Source organism: Rhamphochromis longiceps, linkage group LG7 (assembly GCF_057381845.1).
Source record: "Rhamphochromis longiceps isolate RC_006_pf linkage group LG7, R_longiceps_female_GT1.1, whole genome shotgun sequence".
Classification (NCBI taxonomy): Eukaryota; Metazoa; Chordata; class Actinopteri; order Cichliformes; family Cichlidae; genus Rhamphochromis; species Rhamphochromis longiceps.
Genome location: NC_140563.1, coordinates 59,506,405 through 59,527,838, shown reverse-complemented (window position 1 = coordinate 59,527,838; position 21,434 = coordinate 59,506,405). Strand labels below are relative to the sequence as shown.

Here is a 21,434-nt window from a genome sequence, read left to right as displayed (position 1 = left end):
TCAGAGACATGGCCAAGGTAAGAAAGGCTGAAAGACGACCATCACTGAACAAGACACACAAGCTGAAACGTCAAGACTGGGCCAAGAAATATCTCAAGACTGGTTTTTCTAAGGTTTTATGGACTGATGAAATGAGAGTGAGTCTTGATGGGCCAGATGGATGGGCCCGTGGCTGGATTGGTAAAGGGCAGAGAGCTCCAGTCCGACTCAGACGCCAGCAAGGTGGAGGTGGAGTACTGGTTAGGGCTGGTATCATCAAAGATGAGCTTGTGGGGCCTTTTCGGGTTGAGGATGGAGTCAAGCTCAACTCCCAGTCCTACTGCCAGTTTCTGGAAGACACCTTCTTCAAGCAGTGGTACAGGAAGAAGTCTGCATCCTTCAAGAAAAACATGATTTTCATGCAGGACAATGCTCCATCACACGCGTCCAAGTACTCCACAGCGTGGCTGGCAAGAAAGGGTATAAAAGAAGAAAAACTAATGACATGGCCACCTTGTTCACCTGATCTGATCCCCATTGAGAACCTGTGGTCCATCATCAAATGTGAGATTTACAAGGAGGGAAAACAGTACACCTCTCTGAACAGTGTCTGGGAGGCTGTGGTTGCTGCTCCACGCAATGTTGATAGTGAACAGATCAAAACACTGACAGAATCCATGGATGGCAGGCTTTTGAGTGTCCTTGCAAAGAAAGGTGGCTATATTGGTCGCCGATTTGTTTTTGTTTTGTTTTTGAATGTCAGAAATGTATATTTGTGAATGTGGAGATGTTATATTGGTTTCACTGGTAAAAATAAATAATTGAAATGGGTATATATTTGTTTTTTGTTAAGTTGCCTAATAATTATGCACAGTAATAGTCACCTCCACACACAGATATCCCCCTAAAATAGCTAAAACTAAAAACAAACTAAAAACTACTTCCAAAAACATTCAGCTTTGATATTAATGGGTTTTTTGGGTTCATTGAGAACATGGTTGTTGTTCAATAATAAAATTATTCCTCAAAAATACAACTTGCCTAATAATTCTGCACTCCCTATATGCATCAAGCAAAAATTTAATTATATGCAACATTCTCTGACTTAAATTAGTTTAACATTTAAACCTATTTTCTGCACATTCCAGCACATAAAATAAAATATTTTTTGTGTTTACACTCAGTCTTTCAAATAGATGCAAGTAAAACACAGCAGAACATAAATAAAATCAAAGACTAGCTGTTCTGTTGCTCTATTTTCACCTGTAAAGCAGGAGTGGGGTAGGCGGAGGTGTGCTCTGGTGCAGGTGTGCTGCAGCAGTCAGTTGAAGAATCCGTGAGTTTCTCTGAATTTCCCATTACGTCGTTGTGCACTCGGTGCTTGTTTAGGGGTTTTTTTGCTGTAAAAAGAAGTTTTCTTCCCACGCACAACGGACGCTAATGTTTTTGTCACTTTTTATGGAATCAAACTCAAAGTAAGGTCAGTACTTCCACGCTTTAAACGCTAGTTAAAATGCTAGTTAAACGCTAGTTAAACTGCAGGAATATCTTTAAGATATTCCTGCAGTTTAACTAATTGGTGTGTGTTATCTGGCCTCATAGATAGATAAAGTTTTGTGTCATCTGCATTGCAGTGAAAATGTATGCCATCTTCTGATGATTCTGCCTAAGTGAAGCAGAAACAGAATTGGTCCTAACACTGAGCCCTGTGTAACTCCATAATTAACCTTAGTATGTGAAGAGTACTCTCCATTTACATGAAAAAATTTGGAGATTAGATAGATATGATACAAACCACTGCAGCGCAGTCCCTGTAATACCTACAGCATGCTCTATTCGTTCTAATAGAATATTCTGGTCAACAGTATTGCTGCACTGAGGTCTAGCAGGACAAGCACAGAGATGAGTCTACTGTCAGATGCCACAAGAAAAATATTTTGTGGGGGAGCTGCTACAATTGTGACAGGAGTGTTGCTCAGCTGAGGACTGATCAGGAGCATGAAAAAACCAAGGCTTGAGGCAGAGAAAAACACGATCCTAAACAGAACCATAAAAAACCTGAGATGAGACGAGATGAGACCTGACCTGACCTGACACAATACAAACAGAGCAAAGCAAACTCCAGCACCTGGCTGTGATGTCAGCAGAGAAAGAGATGCTTGAGAGACTTGACCACCAAAACGTGATAGACAGATTTACCAACCTCAAGGTGAGGCGACATAGGTTAAAAGAAAAGAAAAAAATCTGCAGAGCCATAGTAGTATCTGCAGTAAAGATCATTGTATACATTGTACCATAGGTCAAGGTGTCTCAATTTTTCAAATTTTTTAATAATATTTTGTACTCTTCTATTTTTGGAGTGTATTTTTATGTATCTGTATTATATTATACATACACATTAAAAGTGAATCCGTCCAAAAAAATGCGCTCAGTTTACTTTTTACTCACTGTTAGCATCATTCATTATTCTCCCGCAGTAATTAAGGTTAGGATATGTTTTTGTTTTTTTTTTTAATTCCAATCCATTCTTCTTTGGCAGTAGTAGTCTTTAGTAGCATTTAAATAACCTTTATCAGATTTGATGGTTTTGTTACAGACTTTTCAAAAAAGTGTTTTGCTTTTCTTTCACAAATGTGGGGATTCAATTGTGTTAAAATGTACAAAACAGTGATGTCATGTTTTGTGACGAGGACCCAGGCACAGAGAGACTTGATGAATTTAAGAATCTTATGATTTAATAAAGAAATTTGCAGACTTGCACAGAGAGTGTAAAATTATTAACCTTGGACTAAATGAAGAAATGGATAGACTCAATACAGCAGGAACTCAGCGTAATTGGCAGTCCACAAATATAAACAAACAGTATATGAGCGACTTTGACCTTTGCGATGCATGGCGCTCCCTTCACCCCAACAGTAAGGAATATACTTTTTTTCTCACATGTCCAGCACTCCTACTCTCATCTGGATTATTTTTTGGTCAGCAGCTCACTGCTGAGTGACATTTCAGACACTAAGATTCACCCTATAGCTGTCAGCGATCATGCTCCTGTATCGTTAACACTAATGCACAAGAATAATACTACGCCAAGTAAAAACTGGAGATTTAATACATCACTGCTTAAAGATGAAGACTTTATTAAATATTTTAAAAAAGAATGGACTCTATATTTAGACTATAATGACATTCCCGGAACATCAGCTTCTGTTCTATGGCAAGCAGGGAAAGCTGTGATGAGAGGTAAAATAATTTCTTTCTCATCACATAAAAAGAAAGAAGAAAACAAAAATATTCCCTAGAAGAAGCCTATGTGTCCCACCAAGATCAGGAAACATTGAACAAAATACGCAAAACAAAACTAGAATTAAATGAGATAATTGTTTAAAAAAAAAAACCCAAAATTCTTAGTACAAAGACTACGCTTACAAAATTATGAACATAGCAATAAATCCGGTCTAGCAAACCAGCTAAAAATAAATAAAGAAAAAACAACTACATGTGCTGTTCAAGATTCATCTGGGAACACAATATATGACCCGAAACAAATAAACAACATTTTCAGGGATTTCTATAAAAGGTTGTATTCACCACAAATAAACCCGTCTAAAAAGGAAATTTTTAGACAACATAACTCTTCCAAAATTATTGGACACTCAAGCAATGGCACTGGATTCACCACTGACACCAGGTGAACTCCAGGAAGCCCTGATAAGTATGCCCAATAATAAGGCTCCAGGTCCAGACGGCTTTCCTGCAGAATTCTACAAAGAATTCTGGTCGATTCTAGCACCAGTTTTTTACAGAACGTTGTTGGAAATCAAAGAAAAGGGCAGACTTCCATCAAATATGAATTCTGCAAACATTAATCTCCTGCTAAAACCAGGCAAAGACCCTGTATATCCCTCAAGCTATCGTCCAATATCCCTTATAAATGTAGACCTTAAAATAATCTGCAAAGCTCTCTCAAAGAGACTGGAGAAAATAACCCCCCTCTTAATTCATCCTGACCAAACTGGTTTCATAAAAGGTAGGCACTCATCAACAAATACACGTAGATTACTTAATTTGATAGACTACTCATACAGTAAAAATCTTGAAACTACAATATTTTCTTTAGATGCAGAAAAAGCATTTGACAGAGTTAACTGGAAATTTCTAATTGCCACTTTACACAAATTTGGTTTTGGATCCTCTTTCATTAACTGGTTAAAAATATTATATAATTCCCCAACAGCTTGTGTCAGAACAAATGATCAGACATCCTCCAGCTTCTGTCTCCTGAGGGGCTCCAGGCAGGGATGCCCACTTTCCCCTTCACTGTTTGCAATTTTTATTGAACCACTAGCAGCAGCAATTAGACAGAATTCAGTAATTAAGGGCATAAAATGCAAGAACGTGGAACATAAAATCAGTCTTTATGCGGATGATGTGTTACTTTTTCTCCAAAACTCACAAACCAATATCTCTGGGGTGATTGAATTGATAAACTGTTTTGCAAGAATATCAGGTTACTCAATTAACTGGTCAAAATCTACAGTCCTTCCGATTAATTGCTCTGTCATAATTGTCATAATTCTTCTTCTACACCACTGCAATCGGGAAATATTAAATATTTGGGTATTAATGTTTCTCCCAAGCTTGCAGATCTAACTAAATTAAACCATATCCCACTTTTAAAGAAAGTAGAAGGTGATATGGCTAGATGGAAATGTCTACCCATATCACTCATGGGAAGGGTTGCCGCTATAAAAATGATGGTCTTACCAAAAATAAATTATTTATTCTCAATGATCCCAACTAAACCGCCACAAGATTGGTTCAGATCTCTAGATTCATGTATGTCCAAATTCCTTTGGAAAAATAAACCCCCACGTATAAGCTTAAAAACACTACAAAAGACCAAGGATAAAGGAGGATTAGAACTACCTAACTTTCAGCACTACTTCTTAGCCAACAGGCTTCAGTTTATCTCAGGATGGCTAAAACATACCCTCTTAGACGAAACTTGGCTAGATGTAGAACAAGCACTTTGAAATAATCTAGAGATTTCAGATCTACCATTTATCACCTCAAACATCCAACGACATGAATGCTTCAAAAGCATCAGCATCAGCTCTTCTCTGACAGCATGGTGGGAGTTTCTAAAATTCACGGAGTCTTCATTAATCCTATGCAAACGTACCCTGACATATTACAAAACAATAATATGATAAACTTTTCAGATTGGAGTGGTAAAGGAATCAAATATTTAGAACATATATTAGAAGGAACAGAATTTATTTCATTTGACAGACTAGTTACACAATATGGGATCATATTATAAAACAGATGAATCAATATCACTTCCTATTGCAAAATGGGAAGCGGATTTATCAGTTAACTTAGACCAAAACTTCTGGTCTCAGATTTGCTTAAAAACCTTTCATCTAATTAGAAATCCCAGTCTTCAATTAATTCAATACAAAATACTGTCATGGTCTGCGGTGGGTGACTGGAATTTCCGTAAGGCTCCTGAACTTACCTGGGATCCGCCCCTGGGCAGGGCCAACTCCTCCAGCTCGTGCAAGCCTGGAGCCTATTGCAGGCAATCAAGTCAGAGGGATTTAAGCCACACGTTTGTCATCAACCCATGTTGGTAACAGGTCCTTATGCGTCAAGTTCTTGCTGTGATTTAGCTTGTTAACAAGACTTTCTTGTGCTGCAGTTGCTGGATTCACCTTGGCTCACGCTCCACCTCTGGACTCAGGATACCAAGCAATCATTTTGAAAATCTCTCTGTGCCTCACCTGCCTGCCCTCCTGCCATCACACTCCATCTGAAGCCCCGGATCTCAGGTCAGCCTTGCCATGCCACTCAGCCTCCCCTGGATTCTCATCACCCCCCTCTCAACACTCATGTCCCCTACTGCAAGTAAGAATTGCTACTCTTACAACTTGCCACTTCAGAGCTGCCTCCACTACCTCCCTAACTCCACTATCTTCTCTCTTCAGTGTGACTGTTCCCTGCTCAGCTCCACTCTGCATCTCAGGCCCCGTTCCCCTGCCCTAGCCACGTTTCCCAGGCCACGCCACGTCAAACTCCGTCTTATTGTGTTTTTGTCCTTGCTACGTTTCTTGCACTTAAGCCTAATAAATAATTGTTACATCATCTGCTGTCTCTGCTCTGGGTTTCTGCACCCGAGTCCTGTTCAGTACAGGCCACTCGGCCTCATGACAAACACTACATAGAGTGCACTATACAGGTCATCGGATGTTCAAGATGGGCTTTACGTCTACCAACAACCGCTCACACTGCCAAACCAATTCACCGGACAATTATATCCACGCTCTTTGGTTCTGTCCACCAGTTCAGAAGTTTTGGTGCGAGATATGTGAAGACTTATCGAAGTGTCTGAAATGTAACTTTCTAACTTCCCCTTTAGTGTGTTTGTTGGGCAGCTTAGATAATGTCACTTCAGAAAAGAATATCGCCCATATGGTTTTCACTGCCCTATGCATAGCCAAGAAAACAGTCCTCATGAATTGGAAAAATAAAAATAATCTTAATTCTAACCAATATAGAAATTATCTATTAGATTACATTAGTCTTGATACAGCCTCTGCCACCACATCAGATCAATTGCTCTGGGCTCCTTTGATCAGCTCCATCACCTGGTGGGGGGTCATAGTTTGGTCCCACCTTCGCTGTTGTGATTGATGTGGGGGTAGGGACAGGCTTAGGGCGTCGGGGGGTTCTCCAGGAGCATCTTCCTTGGAGGGCTCAACCCGGGGTAGCGGTCATGGCCCATTAAGGGCTCTGTTGGCTCTTAGGTGACTGTTTCCTCGTGGCTGCGTGCAGCGTGGCTAGGGGAGGGGCGTGGGTTACTGACCTGGTAGCCTGGCTGCCCCTGGGTGGGTCCAGGACGGGCGTGAAGTTCTGGGGGTGCTCCGTCTCTGGGCTGGGGCCCTGGCTGGGCCTCGGGGGCTTGGGTCCTGGTTGGTGTGTTGCCGGGGTTGTGGGCGGGTGGGTGTATGGGGGCCCAGTCCTGGCGCAGGGTGCCGCCGGTGCATCAAGTCACCTGGGGGGCTCTTCAACTGGTGGGGGAGGTTGTTACATCTTGCAGGAACTCACTCTGCAGGAGGGGGAGATACAGGAGAGGTGGAGGAAGATCTCAGCCTGGGCGTCTATTGTCTTGTGTAGTGTGGAAGATGAGTGGATGACGGGGTGGGTGCAGTTTTCTTTGAGGTGGGGTTGGGTGGGCTGTCCCGGGCTCTGTGGGGCCGGGCGGCGCTGCTGTACTGGGCCCCGGTCCGGATGGGCCTGGGCCCCCTTTCCATGGCGGGTTGCAGAGTATGGGGGTGCCTACTGGGATCAGCGGGGGAGCTGGCCCTAGGGAGGGGTCACTTGCCCCTCCCTTCCTTCCTTCCCCATCTCCAGCTGCCTCCCTCTTCCCGCTCCACCACAATCACCCACACATGCAGGGCCTTGGGGTAAAGATGTGTCACCAGGGTGCAGGGGAGGCATCCCCCCCTCTGTCCCCTTCTGGCTGCCTGTGCCTCAATTTTATCTCACAACTTAAACATTCACATTACTCACACTCTCATTACACATACATATAGGATCTTGGGGGCTGGGCACGCTACATGGAATCCAAAAGACCATCAGGGTGTACACCTCACCCCTGGCATCGTTGCCCACCTCTCAATTTTAAATACACGTAGACATTGAGGGCTAGCAGGAGGGGCTATGTGCTTACCTGCTGCTCTCTGGCAGGTAGCTCCATGCCCTCCTGGGTTTTAAAGGCACCTTAGAACGCACATGCATCAACACTACATATGAGCGGGCGGAGGGAGGTTTGGAGGGGCAAGGGTACCTAGACCCAGGACTTAGAGTACGCTTGGGGAGTGTGATTGTGTGTAAAGTGTCTCTCTGTCTTTCTCCACGTTGGGTGAGTGTTGAGTAATTGCATATGAGAGCATGAGGGAGGGAATGGATGTTTGTATCTGTGTGTGCCTGCTTGTCTGTGTCCATATGTCAGGCCGGGTATCAGACGCCACCTCTCTGGGGATATCCCAGGTCCTCCAAGGTATGGAGGCCTATCTCCCCCACCACTTCCCCTGCCAGTGGCAGACGCCCTCAGACATCGGTGCGTTGGTGGTTCTTTGTGTCCGGGGATGGGCGCCCAGGTACACAGCAGCACACTCCTTGGTGGCTGCTTATCAGGGCCTGGAGCCTGGGGCTCGATCAGGCCACTTCGGGGGTGGGGTGCCCTCAGCCTCTCGGCCTGGGGCTCGGTCACTCTGGCACAGCTGGCTGCCGGCGGAGCTCACGGGCACGTCACTGCAACCCCGCCTGGCTTCTGCTCCACGGCTGCTGAGTGACCCCTCATCTGGGACTCTCGTCAGCTCTTTCTGGGATAGTGGCGCAGCTGCCACTCTGTTGGTCTTCTTTGGTCTCTTGTGTTCTGGGGGCCTCTGGATGTCTGGAGTTTTGATCTCCTCCATACCTGCTTCATGCCCTGGTGGACGGGGCTGTGGCTCCCCACTAGGGATGGGTATTGATAAGATTTTCACGATTCCGATTCCATTTTCGATTCTGTTTAACGATTCGATTCTTTATCAATTCTCTTATCGATTCTTTTTAAAAAAGGAAAACACTAAGGTCGATTAGCTTTAGAACTTTGTTTTATATCTTCTCTTTGAACAAGATAGAAATTTAGGAGTAACATGGCCTTACAAACTTAGCGGTGAGATCTTAAGAGATCCAACCTACGGCTCTTCAATGGGGTGTCACAGGGTCCCCAGGAAAAAAATTGTAAATGTAAAATAATAAAATAAATATTCTTCTGTAGCAATAACAAAGTATAACATAAATTGTTCAGTAGCAATTACACAAGAATATCCAGTAATGTCCCTGCCTACAATTAATCACATTCACTTAGCGAAAATCGGGGGCAACTGCTGTGGCAAATGGGTTCAAGCCATTTACCACAAACTTAGTCACTGCTCGGTGACATTCGTCTATCCTGGCCTGAAAGGAGACGCTACCGCTAGACTGTAGCAAGAACTGCCAGCATCTGAGCCAGACTCTGTCTGTCTCGCTCATCATGGTCACCTAAATGCACAGTAATTGCAGGTTTTGTAATAAGGCAGATCGCGCTAACATAATATGCACTGTTAGTTGATTATTTACCTGCCGCATTAACGGGAGAGGACGTGCAAACGTTACCACTGCTGCTGGGTTGAGATTCACGAGTCCGGAGCGGAATTAAAAACATGACATTCATTTAAGGTTATCGCGTGTTTTGTGAGCAAATGCTTTTGCATATTTGTAGTGTTTCCTCCCTTAAATGAAATATCTACTTTTCAAGTATTGCAAGTTGCCCTGTTGTCATCCGTTCTCGTAAAGTATAACCAAAGTTTTGAGGCGCCATGTTTCCTGCCAGGTAAATGACGCGCCGCAACGTGGTGACGTCATTCGGGGTGACTGGAATCGTTTGCAAAAATGGCAAACAATTCCAAGGAATTGAAACAGTGGGAACCGGTTCTCAACAAGAACTGGTTTTCGATACCCATCCCTACTCCCCACACCCTCTAGCAGATCATTACATGAAGGAACCTTTTAAAAACAAGCGCGTTCATGCTCACAGGTGTACACACAGGTGCTCACACACACAAACTACACCCTTTTTGGCTCCTACCTCAAAGCACACTGTGCGCAGTCGATCTTACGTGCTGCACAATAATGTTTAATATTTAGTATTTACTGCTATATTCCCATATATCATAGTGATGCTGTTTATTCTATTACTCTCGTTTTCTTCTGCTTGTTTTCTTTTTTCATTCTCAACAGGTGAAATAAAAAAAAAAACAACAAAAAACAATAACATGTAATATTTAGTATCTACTGTTAGCTAGTTTATTGTGATGGTGTTGTTTTTATTATGTTGCTCTTTGTTGTTTGTTTTCTCTACTGTTTTTTTTATTTATTTATTTTTTTTTTATCTCCATACAGGTGATCCAGGTGTTTTGTTTGTTTTTCTTTTTTTTCCTTCCCCCCTTCTCACCATCTCTTCTCCCCTTTTTTTCTTTCTCTCCCTCTCTCTCTTTCATTCTTTCTCCCTGTCCTATCCCCTAGTCATGTCTGTCCCGTCTTTAAAAAACGAAAATAAAATAAATACATAATTATAATAAAGGTCAATCGAATGGACCAATATGGCAAGGCCATGATGATCCACTTGGTAAAGTAAATCCACTTGGCATCTTTCTTGGCCTTCAGACAACAATTCTGATGGCTAAAGATCCAAACGGGACAGGCAAAAAAAAAGAAAAAGAAAAAAGAGAGGGTAAAATTATGATGACTGATAATGGAGATGAAGGCAACAGATGATGAGGACAGGGAGGAACAGGGGTTTAAATGCACCAAGGAGACAGTCAGAGGGAACTTGGTACAACTGGAGACATTTAAGGATGCAGGGACTGACAGAGACGGGGAAGACGTCTCATTATGACGAGTAAAGTTTACCTTGCCTGGATGGGCAGCTCTCTGGGTGCTCAGCACCCCCAAAGCTCTGATCCTAGAATTGCCCCTGATGTGAACACTGAATGCTTCTACTTCTTGGGTTTTGATTTTGATGCAAGTGTCATCCACATATCTGTACCAGTGGCTAGGTGGTGTCCCAGATGTGCTGCAGGGATGAGAGGTGAAATGTCTTCAAGAAAATTAAGGAAGAACAATCGCTTTTCCTAAGCTCTTTACATGACTTATAATGTGTCTGCTTATGTGCATTTGCTCTCTTAAGTGCATCAAAATTTTAGCAAATGTATCACTAGAGATTATTAGCTCATTTTAATCTTCTGAGCAACCTGACTGCTGACATATCACTGGTTGGTTTGTTGGTTTACAGTGAAGCTCCAGTTTCAGGTGACAGTAAGTCAAAAGGATGTTACCTGTCAATGGCCAGCAGGAGCCCAGAATTAATTTGAATATTGCTATAAATTGATATGGATTGGTTCATATCTTTTATCAGGTTGTAAATTATGTTTCACTGTTAAATTTAACTTATGGTGACAGCACAAACACCAAGAGAGGAGAGAGAGCAGGGTGAAGACAGCAAAGAAGCAGAGATAATACAAAGGGGAAAAAAAACAGGTAAGAGTGGACATGTAGTCAAAGTTAACAAAAAATTATAAAGCTGATGTAACTCCTGTTTTGTGCACATTCATTAATGATGATTTCACATAACTAAGTTGTGTTATATTGTTATCAAATGGGGATCCCCTACCTGCTCTTATAATAATTATTATAAAATTATATTTTCATGTTTATTTTCTAGTTGAATAAAATGCATTTGTATGTGATTGTCAGAACAAAGAAGAAGCGAGGAGGATGGAGAGAGGACAGAGAGATTAGAGCTGTCCTGGATAGCCTGGAGAATTCTTTAGGTACCTTCCCAGCTGTGACAAATGGCCAGCTGGGATAACAACTTTTACTCAGGGCATTCTTGATATGATGTTCTTCTGCTCCCTGGTCGCTGTGTTTTAAGATGATAAAAGACTGTTGTTTCATCTGCCATCATGATGACATCTCTCATCCTCCACGAAATCTGAGGACCAAAGCTATCATTGTTATGATCAATGGTAATGCCAATTTGTATATTAATGATCATGGAACTGACCTCATTGTCCATTGTTGATCATTGATCATTGTTAGTCTTAGTGATGCAGCTGTACTGTGACGTCAAGATGATTAATCAATTTCAAAATATGTAAAGCAATAGTAGTCTACAGGCAGCAGTTTGACTGTTTCACAAAGACGATGATTTAATTTTTGGTATTTTATTTCAATCCTCTGTTCTGATTTACGAATGCCATAATTTGAGATATTAGGGGTTTTTGTGTCATAATAATCATCTTACAAGTTTTACCCAAATTCTCCTAAAGTCTGTCTAAAAAATGTGAGTGTATCAGAATTGCACCCTTCGGTTAGAATAAAAGTCGTGTCTCTTTAACTGAGGTATTCTCAGGACGGGGAGGGGGGTGGATAGGTTCATCGGGTTCATGTAGTATTGGACGCCTCCTCCCATTTCAGGTTGGTTGTTTCCCTAGCTCCCTTAGTAAAAGGGGAGGTATAAGGCAAATACTTGACAGAAAATGGAATGTAGGTCTGCACTGGAAATAGCTAAATAGGAGAACTTGACCTTTTATCGGGACACAGAAAGTCGACCAGCTGATGATTCCAAACTAGCTGCCATTTTCAGGTCATTCGAGGCATCTCGCTAAATTGTTTGTTGCTCCAGATATTTGTATGAGTAAGCCTGCTTTATTCGCCTGTTAATTTCCCTTTGTAATGGACAAAACGCGTTGTCCTGTGCTGTCTAGTGGTGGAATATAAATCATGATGGCTGATGGATGTTGCAAAGGAATGGAAAGAGGCAGGGGTAAGATTGCATCAGACTCTTTACCAAGACATGCATTTCCTCAGCAATATGTTCAGACCTGGTCACAGCAGCAAGGAAATGACATCCAAGAATTAGCTTCCAAACGCGTCGACATCCAGAAGAAACGCTTTTATCTGGATGTCAAGCAGAGTGTACGCGGCCGTTTCCTTAAAATAGCCGAGGTGTGGATAGGAAGGGGCCGTCATGATAACATCAGAAAGAGCAAGCTGACACTGTCTATGTCGATGGCTCCCGCTCTACGCTACTGTCTGGGAGACTTTATAGATTATTACGCCCGCATTGGACTGCGGGGGGGGCTGGCGCCTCCGCAGGTCGAGGACCACAGTAACAATGGCCAGGGCCGCGGGAACGACTCCCGTAAGAGAGCGCAGGAGCATCACGCGAACCTGTCCCCCACCGGTTCTGTTGTGTCCGATGACCATGCACATCGTGTTCTCAAGAGCGAATTTATTGAGCGAGACAACAGAAAGTACTTTCTGGACCTGAAGGAGAACCAGAGAGGCAGATTCCTCCGCATACGGCAGACTGTCAGCAAAGGACACGGCACAATGGGCTACTACGGCCAGGGCATCGAGCAGACCATAGTGTTACCCGCACAGGGACTGATTGAGTTCAGAGACGCTCTGTCACAGCTGATTGAAGACTACGGGGACGAAGAGAGCGAAGACCGCAGCCGAGCAGGCTCCAGGAATCGCAACGACAATCCCGAGCTTCCAGAGGCTGCGTCTTTTCGAGTGGACAACAAAAGGTTTTACTTTGATGTGGGTTCAAACCGGTATGGTATCTTTTTAAAAATCAGCGAAGTGCGACAGCCGTATAGAAACACCATCACAGTTCCCCTAAAAGCCTGGGCTAGATTCGGAGAGAATTTCATCAGGTACGAGGAGGAGATGCGACGAATCTTTTCTTGTCACAAAGATAAAAGGACAGATGGCCAGCAAGACAGTGAGGAACAGGAGGACTGACCTTCATGGTGCTTTTAGCATGTAGCCTAATTTAGGGTTTCAGTTTTGTCCAGATGTGACAATAATATGATGTACTGTATGTGTCCCTACCATACTACTCAGATACGATGTACTTCATTAACTTTTCAGTTTATTTGCCAAGGGCTGATAAACTCAAAATTTTTAACATGCCAAGAAGTCAGTCATCATTTTCTCATTGCCGATTATTGTGTTGTAGCCAGTTAGTCAGGGCCATCCCAGGGTCCTGAGCCAGCTGCATCCCTGCGCTCCCCCATACCATACTCATACCTCCCTGTTAAATTCAAGAGTGCAGTGTTCATTTGCTTAAACTTTAATTCTAAGTTACATAGAAAGTTGACGCTAATAATATCTGTTAATATTTTACCCCCAAAGCAATATGGTTAACAATTTTATGGCACACTAATGTGCAGAAATTTTGTCAGTTTAAATAAACAGAGTTAATTTGTTAAGTATAGTGTGTTTTGTGATAGGTACAATTTAAGAAATGATATAGAAAGAAAAAAAATCGGACCCTTTTATTAATGAAGAAAATACCTCATATATTGGAACTTACTATAAGTGCAATACACACAAGCAGCATTATAGAACACTTGCAACCCAACTGGACAAGTGGAGAAGAAATTAAATTACAGGAATCAGAATTGGAAATGGGAAACGAGTGTTGTACAGATTAATGCTGCCAGTTAAGACTTGGTGGGAGGGGAGAAAAATAAGACACATATTGTGACATTAATCACATACTGTTGGTGTGTGCTGCCTTTTCACTGGTCCAGCCGGAAGGTTTTCATTCATGTTAACAGTTCCAGTTTATGTTGCCTCATATGAGACACAAAACATTGCTTTAAATGTCCATGATAATGCTGGCAAAAATGAATTTAGTGACAGCTTTTCCTGCAGTGCAGTACTTTAGGCCAATCAATCTGTGCAAATGACCAGACTAGAGCATCCTGAAATGTATAAAATGTGCTGCTTACCTCGGCAGCATAATGATGGGGGGGAGACATGTGCTGTAGAAGCCTGCTTTAAATTACAAGGACACAAAGCACTACATGATGTTCTGGTTTTTGATAAGACTCTACCCTGCAGTTGTACTGTGTGTTGCATTCACAAAAATGGGGGAGGTAAAATGAATTAAAAAAACTTTATAGGTACTGCAATCCAAGTCCAGTAATTCTATCCAGCACAAGCACTTAAACCTTATTTAGACTTCTGCGTGAAATCTGTGTTGCAACACTTGAAAAAGAACGGGCTTGTAGAATTTGCTGAAAGACTAGATCACTTGATGACTTGATATAATTACCTTAAAAATGGTTAATAAAACTAGAAAACAACTATATATGTAGCGGTCCATTCAGGAACCCTAAAATACAGCTCAACAGAAGAATAAAAAACTGACTGCTATCTGGAAAGACACACAGATCTAATGTCACATTTCTAGAGAGTAACTGTGTTACTGGAGTTACATTATTTATTTTATGTGATACTAATATCCTAATACTTAAATTTACATAACATATTGACAGAAGGAAAGGTATTTTACATGTGTTCTGCTGAACACACAACATTGTAATATGCTATCTTTAGTGGCTGCACCCTCTGTCGTTCAGTGTCTTTACTACATTTGACAGAGCCTAAACGTAGACCTGAAAAAAGATGCACCATGTTGCATGACTGCTTGGAGTGTGGCTGCTCTTCCTATTATTCACATGAATTTGAAACATATAGCGGATGGTACACTGATGGTAGAAAAGTTCTAAAATAATAGAGAGAAGAGGTCTATGCACTTTGACCTAGACAAACAAGCCTCCGTTTTTTGTTTTGTTTTTTGTTTTTAATCTTTTGGCTTTCACTCATTACAGCCAAGTTCTACAAGTTCTAAACATTTTGCCAAAGAGAATGCTTCTTTTCATAATTTATTTTTGGCATGAGGAGGAATAATTAAACATCAAAGTTTATACTTTAAGTACCTTCCTGCCTATTCTGTAATATTGTGTGGTGCTATGAAAATGGTTTCACACATTGTCTTTTGAGGATGTTGATACCCAGTTTTCACTATTACAGCTCAGGTCCGTTTTTTTTTTGTTTTTTTTTTATATATATGACGTAAATAGATCAAAGTCAAGGTATAAACTGGGCTTGTTACCTTGATGTCAGCAAATAGCCCAGTGCTTACTGGTGAATTGGGGGTGTTGGGATCGAAAGGGCTCAACATCAAGCTCAAATGGGTCTATAGAAAATCTTAAATCAATATGCTTGTGCCTGCAGAACCTTGTATTTTACCTTTCCTTGCTGTCTATTGATGAACAAGCGATTACATTTTTTGAAAGTGTAAATGTAAGTGTAAGTTCATTTTTTACTTTAAGTCCTTAAAATCCATCCAAGTGCTGCTATTCATGAGCTTGGATGGCATTTTGCTGTATATTTGCCTATGTTTGCATTCTGTGACCAGCATGAAAGTAGAGCTGGTCACATTGACAAAGAACCCAAGCCAGACTTTGACTTGAGCATCATACCAGGATAAGGCAAAAACCTAGATCAACCTTAATGTCCTTAAAAAGGACAAAAACCTAAAAACTGAAGTACCTGAACTCTAAATGTGCAAATGGTAAAGCTAGTTTTATCTTCAGTAGATTTTAAAGCATAAACCCAATCAATTAAATAGATTCATGTTAATGCTTAATCTTAACATGATTAACTTAATTCCAGTAGCTTCTTTATACTTCCCACTACCACTGAAACACAGTGCAGTACTTTACTGTGAGTGACAACATCATTTCTGTTATAAAAAGAAAGAAATAGTAATATAAGCAGAAAGGGATTCGTCTGCTACAACACGATATTCCTTTCTAATATGGAAATTTACAAGGAAAGTACCTCTGGAGCTGAGGTACACCCTTTGAGATTAGATAATATTTTTTAAAGTACAGGTCCTAATAAGCTAAAGTACGTTGACTGTTTGAACTTTATTTTGAATTAGGTGGGCAGCTTTTTAAATTCTCATGCAGGAAGTCATATTTCCCACGAGATGCTGATGCTTATATGAAGAGGTGTCAGAGCTAATTGTCAAGTTTATATCTGAACAGAAACAAGTCAGAAGTTAATATTTGATACCTCATGTCTGTTTTGGGGTCTTTGTCTCAGTTTCACAGATTTGAGATTTAGTGAAATGAAGAAGGGGAAAAAAGGAAAAATAATTTTAAAAAGAGTTACAATTGTTTTTTTTGTTTTTTTTCTAGTTTTAGTAGGCAATTCTTGGAATGCTTTTGTGCTTGAAAAGCACAGGATTGGTTTGGTGTGTCTGTTGTATGATCTAGTGAAGAGTTGTTTTATTTTCATATAAATGGCAAAGTATATATGGTACAAAGCACAGTTTATTTTAAAAAATTAAATGAAATGTAATAATTTAATTAACTCATTAGTGAAATGTGATTCAACATTGATTGTCACAGAATTAGGAAAATTGTCTCATCTACCCTAGATATTGGTTATGTCAATAACTGGCTGAGGCCAAGATATGGACATAAAAACAAAGTATTATGTTTGAGGTGGAATATGACATTGTTTAAAATTATGATGGATATTCGTTTTGAAAATTCCAAAATCAACAGCACTTTAAATAAAAGCTGCACTTTTGTTCTGCTGCTTTGTAATTAGTTGACATAGAGGAACTATCTCTAGATATGCCTTTGGTGTAAAGTGACAATCATAGTTCTCTGCTTGTAGAATCTGCTGATGTGTGCTTCAAAACTCCTTTCATTGTCTGTGTTGGTTTTTGACAGCTTCTTATTGAGGCTCTCAATAGTTTAACATCTATATGTGTATATTCATGCAAATGCTATATTAAATTTTCATTATCATATGTACCAAGACTCTAGAATCTCACAGAATAATGTGAAATCAAATGTTCATGTCAGGAATATTCTGTTATGTTGACATGAACAATGTGAAGAAGTACTTGAACATGAAACTACTGGTGAAAAAATGTCAAATATGGCATTTTTGAATAATAATTGACACATAACAAAATATTTTAGCTGTCATTAGTCAGACAATGCTTAATTCTTTGAGTAGTCAAATGTCATTGTGTGTTTGTTCACTTTAGCCTATTTTAACCCACATCTGCTAAAATAGCAAAGGTATGAATTGGTGTTAAAGATTAGATGGATCTACAAAGAGAGAGGTTTTTAGTTCTGCTGTATAGTTTTCCATTTTCTTTTCCATTTTTCCTACAGTTAGTTCCAGAGAGCAAAGTTCTGTTCAGAAAACATAATAATAATAATAATAATAATAATAATAATAAATAAAATAAATGTATTATAAATACTAATAATACGAAATTGGAAAACAAAATGGTTATTAAGTTTAACTAAACATAGCTTTTTAATTTGTAACAGTGCATCCAACCTTTGAGACATACAAAAAAAGAAAGCACAGAAGGCCTGCACAAACTTTAAAAAACTTCCTGAGATCAATTTGCCAGTTTGCTGACAAAGACCATGGTAATACATGAAATTCACTACCTTAAATTTGCATGAATTTGATTTGTTTGCTTCCCAGGTAAAGGGTGGAATTTTCTTGTTTAAATTATGTGTTGTCAAGCTTGCTCTGAACATCATATATGTCAGAATCACAATCACAGAAGTATGAAAGCACAAGAAGCATCTTATGCAGCCATATTTGACCACTTTGAGTACTCAGAGTAAAAAAACACTACATAAGTAGAAATCTGTTTAGCATTTATTATATGTTCTCTTTAGTATCATTCAGGGGCTTTACATAGAAAATCAGTCAAAAAACAAAACAAATAACTGTTTAAGTTATAGTCAGGGGTGCGCATTCGCTGTCAAAATAAAAGACGCGCACCAGATAAGAAGTTGCAACGTGCGTTTGCGTACATATAAAAGTCACTGTTTTTGACCGCTAGAGCAGGATTTTTACGGCATATTCCGCACCACATCTCTGTGCGTTCATCATCATTTTTTTGAAGGCAGCTCACCTCCTGCAACCACTTCTTTTGCGGTTCGGACTCCTTTTGACATTTCTTTGGAGGTGGGGGAACACCAAAGTAATTGCTTAAAGGAGCTTGCTTCTTCGACATCTTTAAGAGTTCTAAACAAATCTCTGTCCTCCCACAGAAAATCTGATGTACGCAAATGCGCGTTGCAACATCTTATCTGGTGCGCGTCTTTTATTTTGACAGCGAATACGTACCTGCGGACCACTTATGTGCACCCCTGGTTATAGCTGTAAGTACATTGGGTGAGTCCAAACTTTTACCAATTAGCCGTACTTTTTTTTTCTCCATAATGTTTGAGCCCTCATAACTTCATAATTACAGGAGTTTGCAACATGAAATTTTCATTTAGGTCCTGGTAAAAACTTTAATCAGTGTTTCATTCACTGCAAGTGTCACAATTTACAAACAAATGAACATGTTCAGCGTGATTTTGTTTTTAAAATTAAATGTAAGCAATTTCATCAGTGTCATGGGGTACATTGTAGTTTCAAGAGAAAAAAACCCCTTCAGTTTAATGTCTACTAAATGTTCATATTTTCCAAAAATGGACTTTTTCAAGGGTCATATAACCATTTGGGATAGGTGGTGGTCAAAAATGATATAGTATCTGAAAAGTCTCTTTTACTTACATTTTTATACCATTTTATACCAAAAATCCTGTTGCTATCTCTTGTATTTATAAAGTTATGGGGGCTAAAAAAAAAAAAAAAAATTCTGAACAAACTTATGCACTTTGAGAGCCTGTAACTTTGACAGTTTTCATAGTATGAGGGTAAAATTTTGCATGCCTTAAGTCATCTCATTTATTGTATAAAAAATCCAGCTGATTATGGTGGGAAGCACTGCTTTATTTTTTTTTTTATGTATATTTTTTTAACCCACATGCCGACTACTGGTCTGTTTCTTTATAGCAGATGAGACTATCTCAACATCCATGGACAGTAAAAGAAAAGATAAGGCTATAGGCTGAGGGCTACAGGTTGTTGGACTTTAATTAATAGCTTGATTAAAAATAAATCTGGACTGTTAACTGGAGCTAATGTTTCCAACCCTGGCGCCTTAAAGCATCTTCACAGATTCACTGTATCTTCTGATTTTTATTCCTGTACTTTGTTTTAGCAGAAGGCATTCAGTATAGTCATCTAAAAAATTACTGAGATCATTGCTATAAATTTGGATAATATATTCATATCCATCATAATTTACCATAGTATTTTTTTAGAACTCGAACTGTATGTGTTTATATGGTTGTGCTTGTGCAGGCAGAGTGATGTGAATGTACACGTACTGAAGAAGACCTGCTGCTGTTGTTTGTAGTTTTCATCATCAGAGTTTTGAAGTGGGAAATGTAGGGATATAAATGTTTGCTAATCTTTTAAAAGTTGAGTGGATACCGAAAATGTGCAAGTGTGTAAATTTATATTCATGTAATGTAATACATTGGTGTGTCTTATATTCATGTTACCTAACACTTAAAAAACAAGGAAGTTTTGTACTTTAGCACTTTCTTTGATGTGTACTGTAAAAAATCATCTACATGTAAAGTACTGTATTAATAATCATTACTTGCCTTGTAATGTTTGAAATGATGCTACATTTAGAAATGGTAATCATGTTTTTAGAGTGTATGCATGTCCATGGTTGGGTCCCAGTATAATAAGAAAATTATAAGAAATATGGTGCTACGTTATATTATATAAAGGTGCTTCTATGGACCCCCAGCTGAATGCATGCAAAGGTGAAGTATAAAAAGTAGATAAAAGAAAATTGATGTCCTATTGCTGTTCTCAAATAGTGCTGCTTCCCAAAGATGTCAGAAATTTGGAAAAATCCAACTTTCTACTTTTAAAATGCAACAGCCCTACAAAACACAATCCAATCTCATGTTTACATACAGAAATGTGACAGCTATTCAATGTTCTCTGCAAACATGAGCACACAGTGTTATTTCCACTCCTCCAAACCCATAGAGTGAATTAGAGATAATTAGGGTGTGGCATTTTAACTTGGACAGAGAAAGTTTCAATGTTGCCCATGTTCTTCCCTATTGTTTTTCCTCCAAACTTAATCACCAGAATACCTGGAGTGTAGGAAAATTTCAACTTTTTAATGCATAGTATTTCTGAAATGTGATGTATGTGCATCACCTGCATCAGGAACACATATCTTAGGTTATCATAAATGGTGCAGTTTAACTGTAAATAATAAAATCACCATCGAGCCCTTGGATAAACCAGAACCAGAGTCAGTCTGATGAAGGGGTTGTTATCCAAGAGTATCTTGAACTTAGAGGCACTCCATTGTTAGATGGTCTATGTTTTTTTTCCTCTTTCTTGTTTTGTTTCTGTTTTTTAAACAAAAAAACAGTCATGTCTATTTACAGTTACGCTGCCCTTGTGACAAAGTCTAAAAGATCTACAGACAGACAATCTAACATAATTTTGTAGTCTTATTTCTTCCAGTGTTTATTTATTGAATAATTTATCATGTAGCAGTTTTTGGACAGCAAACATCAATATAGTCTTTGACAGGTCAAAGTTGTTTGAGTTTGGAAACCTTTGTGTTGATTGTTGCTGGCAAGGAATTTGGAAAATTAAAAGGTTGTACTGATTATTGTTGTTGTTGTTGTTGTTTTTTTCCAATAAAAGATTTTACAGGATTATTAATGGTTTCAGTTTCTATTTTAAGAATCAATCCAGCACTATACCACACTGTTATAAAAAGTTTACAGTAAATTTATATTTGATCATATCTTCCCAACTTATTAAAGGCCATGCGATATTTCATACTGCTACATACTGTAATGCTGTGCATTTCACATTACACACTGTTGCAACAATCCAACGTGAACATGCAGTAGAAACATCAGCTTGCAGATTCTCCTTAGAAAACACAATCAATAGTGTGTTTTCCTTGGAGCACACACACTCTTGATAATATTGCTTCACATCAGTTGCTTCAGTGTCACATGAAATCTTGCAAATCTGCAAAAAATAGTATAGATCCCAGTAGG

General features: G+C 39.6%; 1 protein-coding gene across 1 annotated transcript; it reads left to right on the top strand.

The window, feature by feature from the left end:
* The first annotated feature begins 12,058 nt into the window (after window positions 1-12,058).
* On the top strand, window positions 12,059-20,991 carry purg (purine-rich element binding protein G). The gene has a single exon (XM_085414593.1). It carries the CDS (start codon window positions 12,355-12,357, stop codon window positions 13,381-13,383), a length of 1,029 nt encoding a protein of 342 aa, XP_085270719.1. The 5' UTR covers window positions 12,059-12,354; the 3' UTR covers window positions 13,384-20,991.
* The last annotated feature ends 443 nt before the right edge of the window (window positions 20,992-21,434 follow it).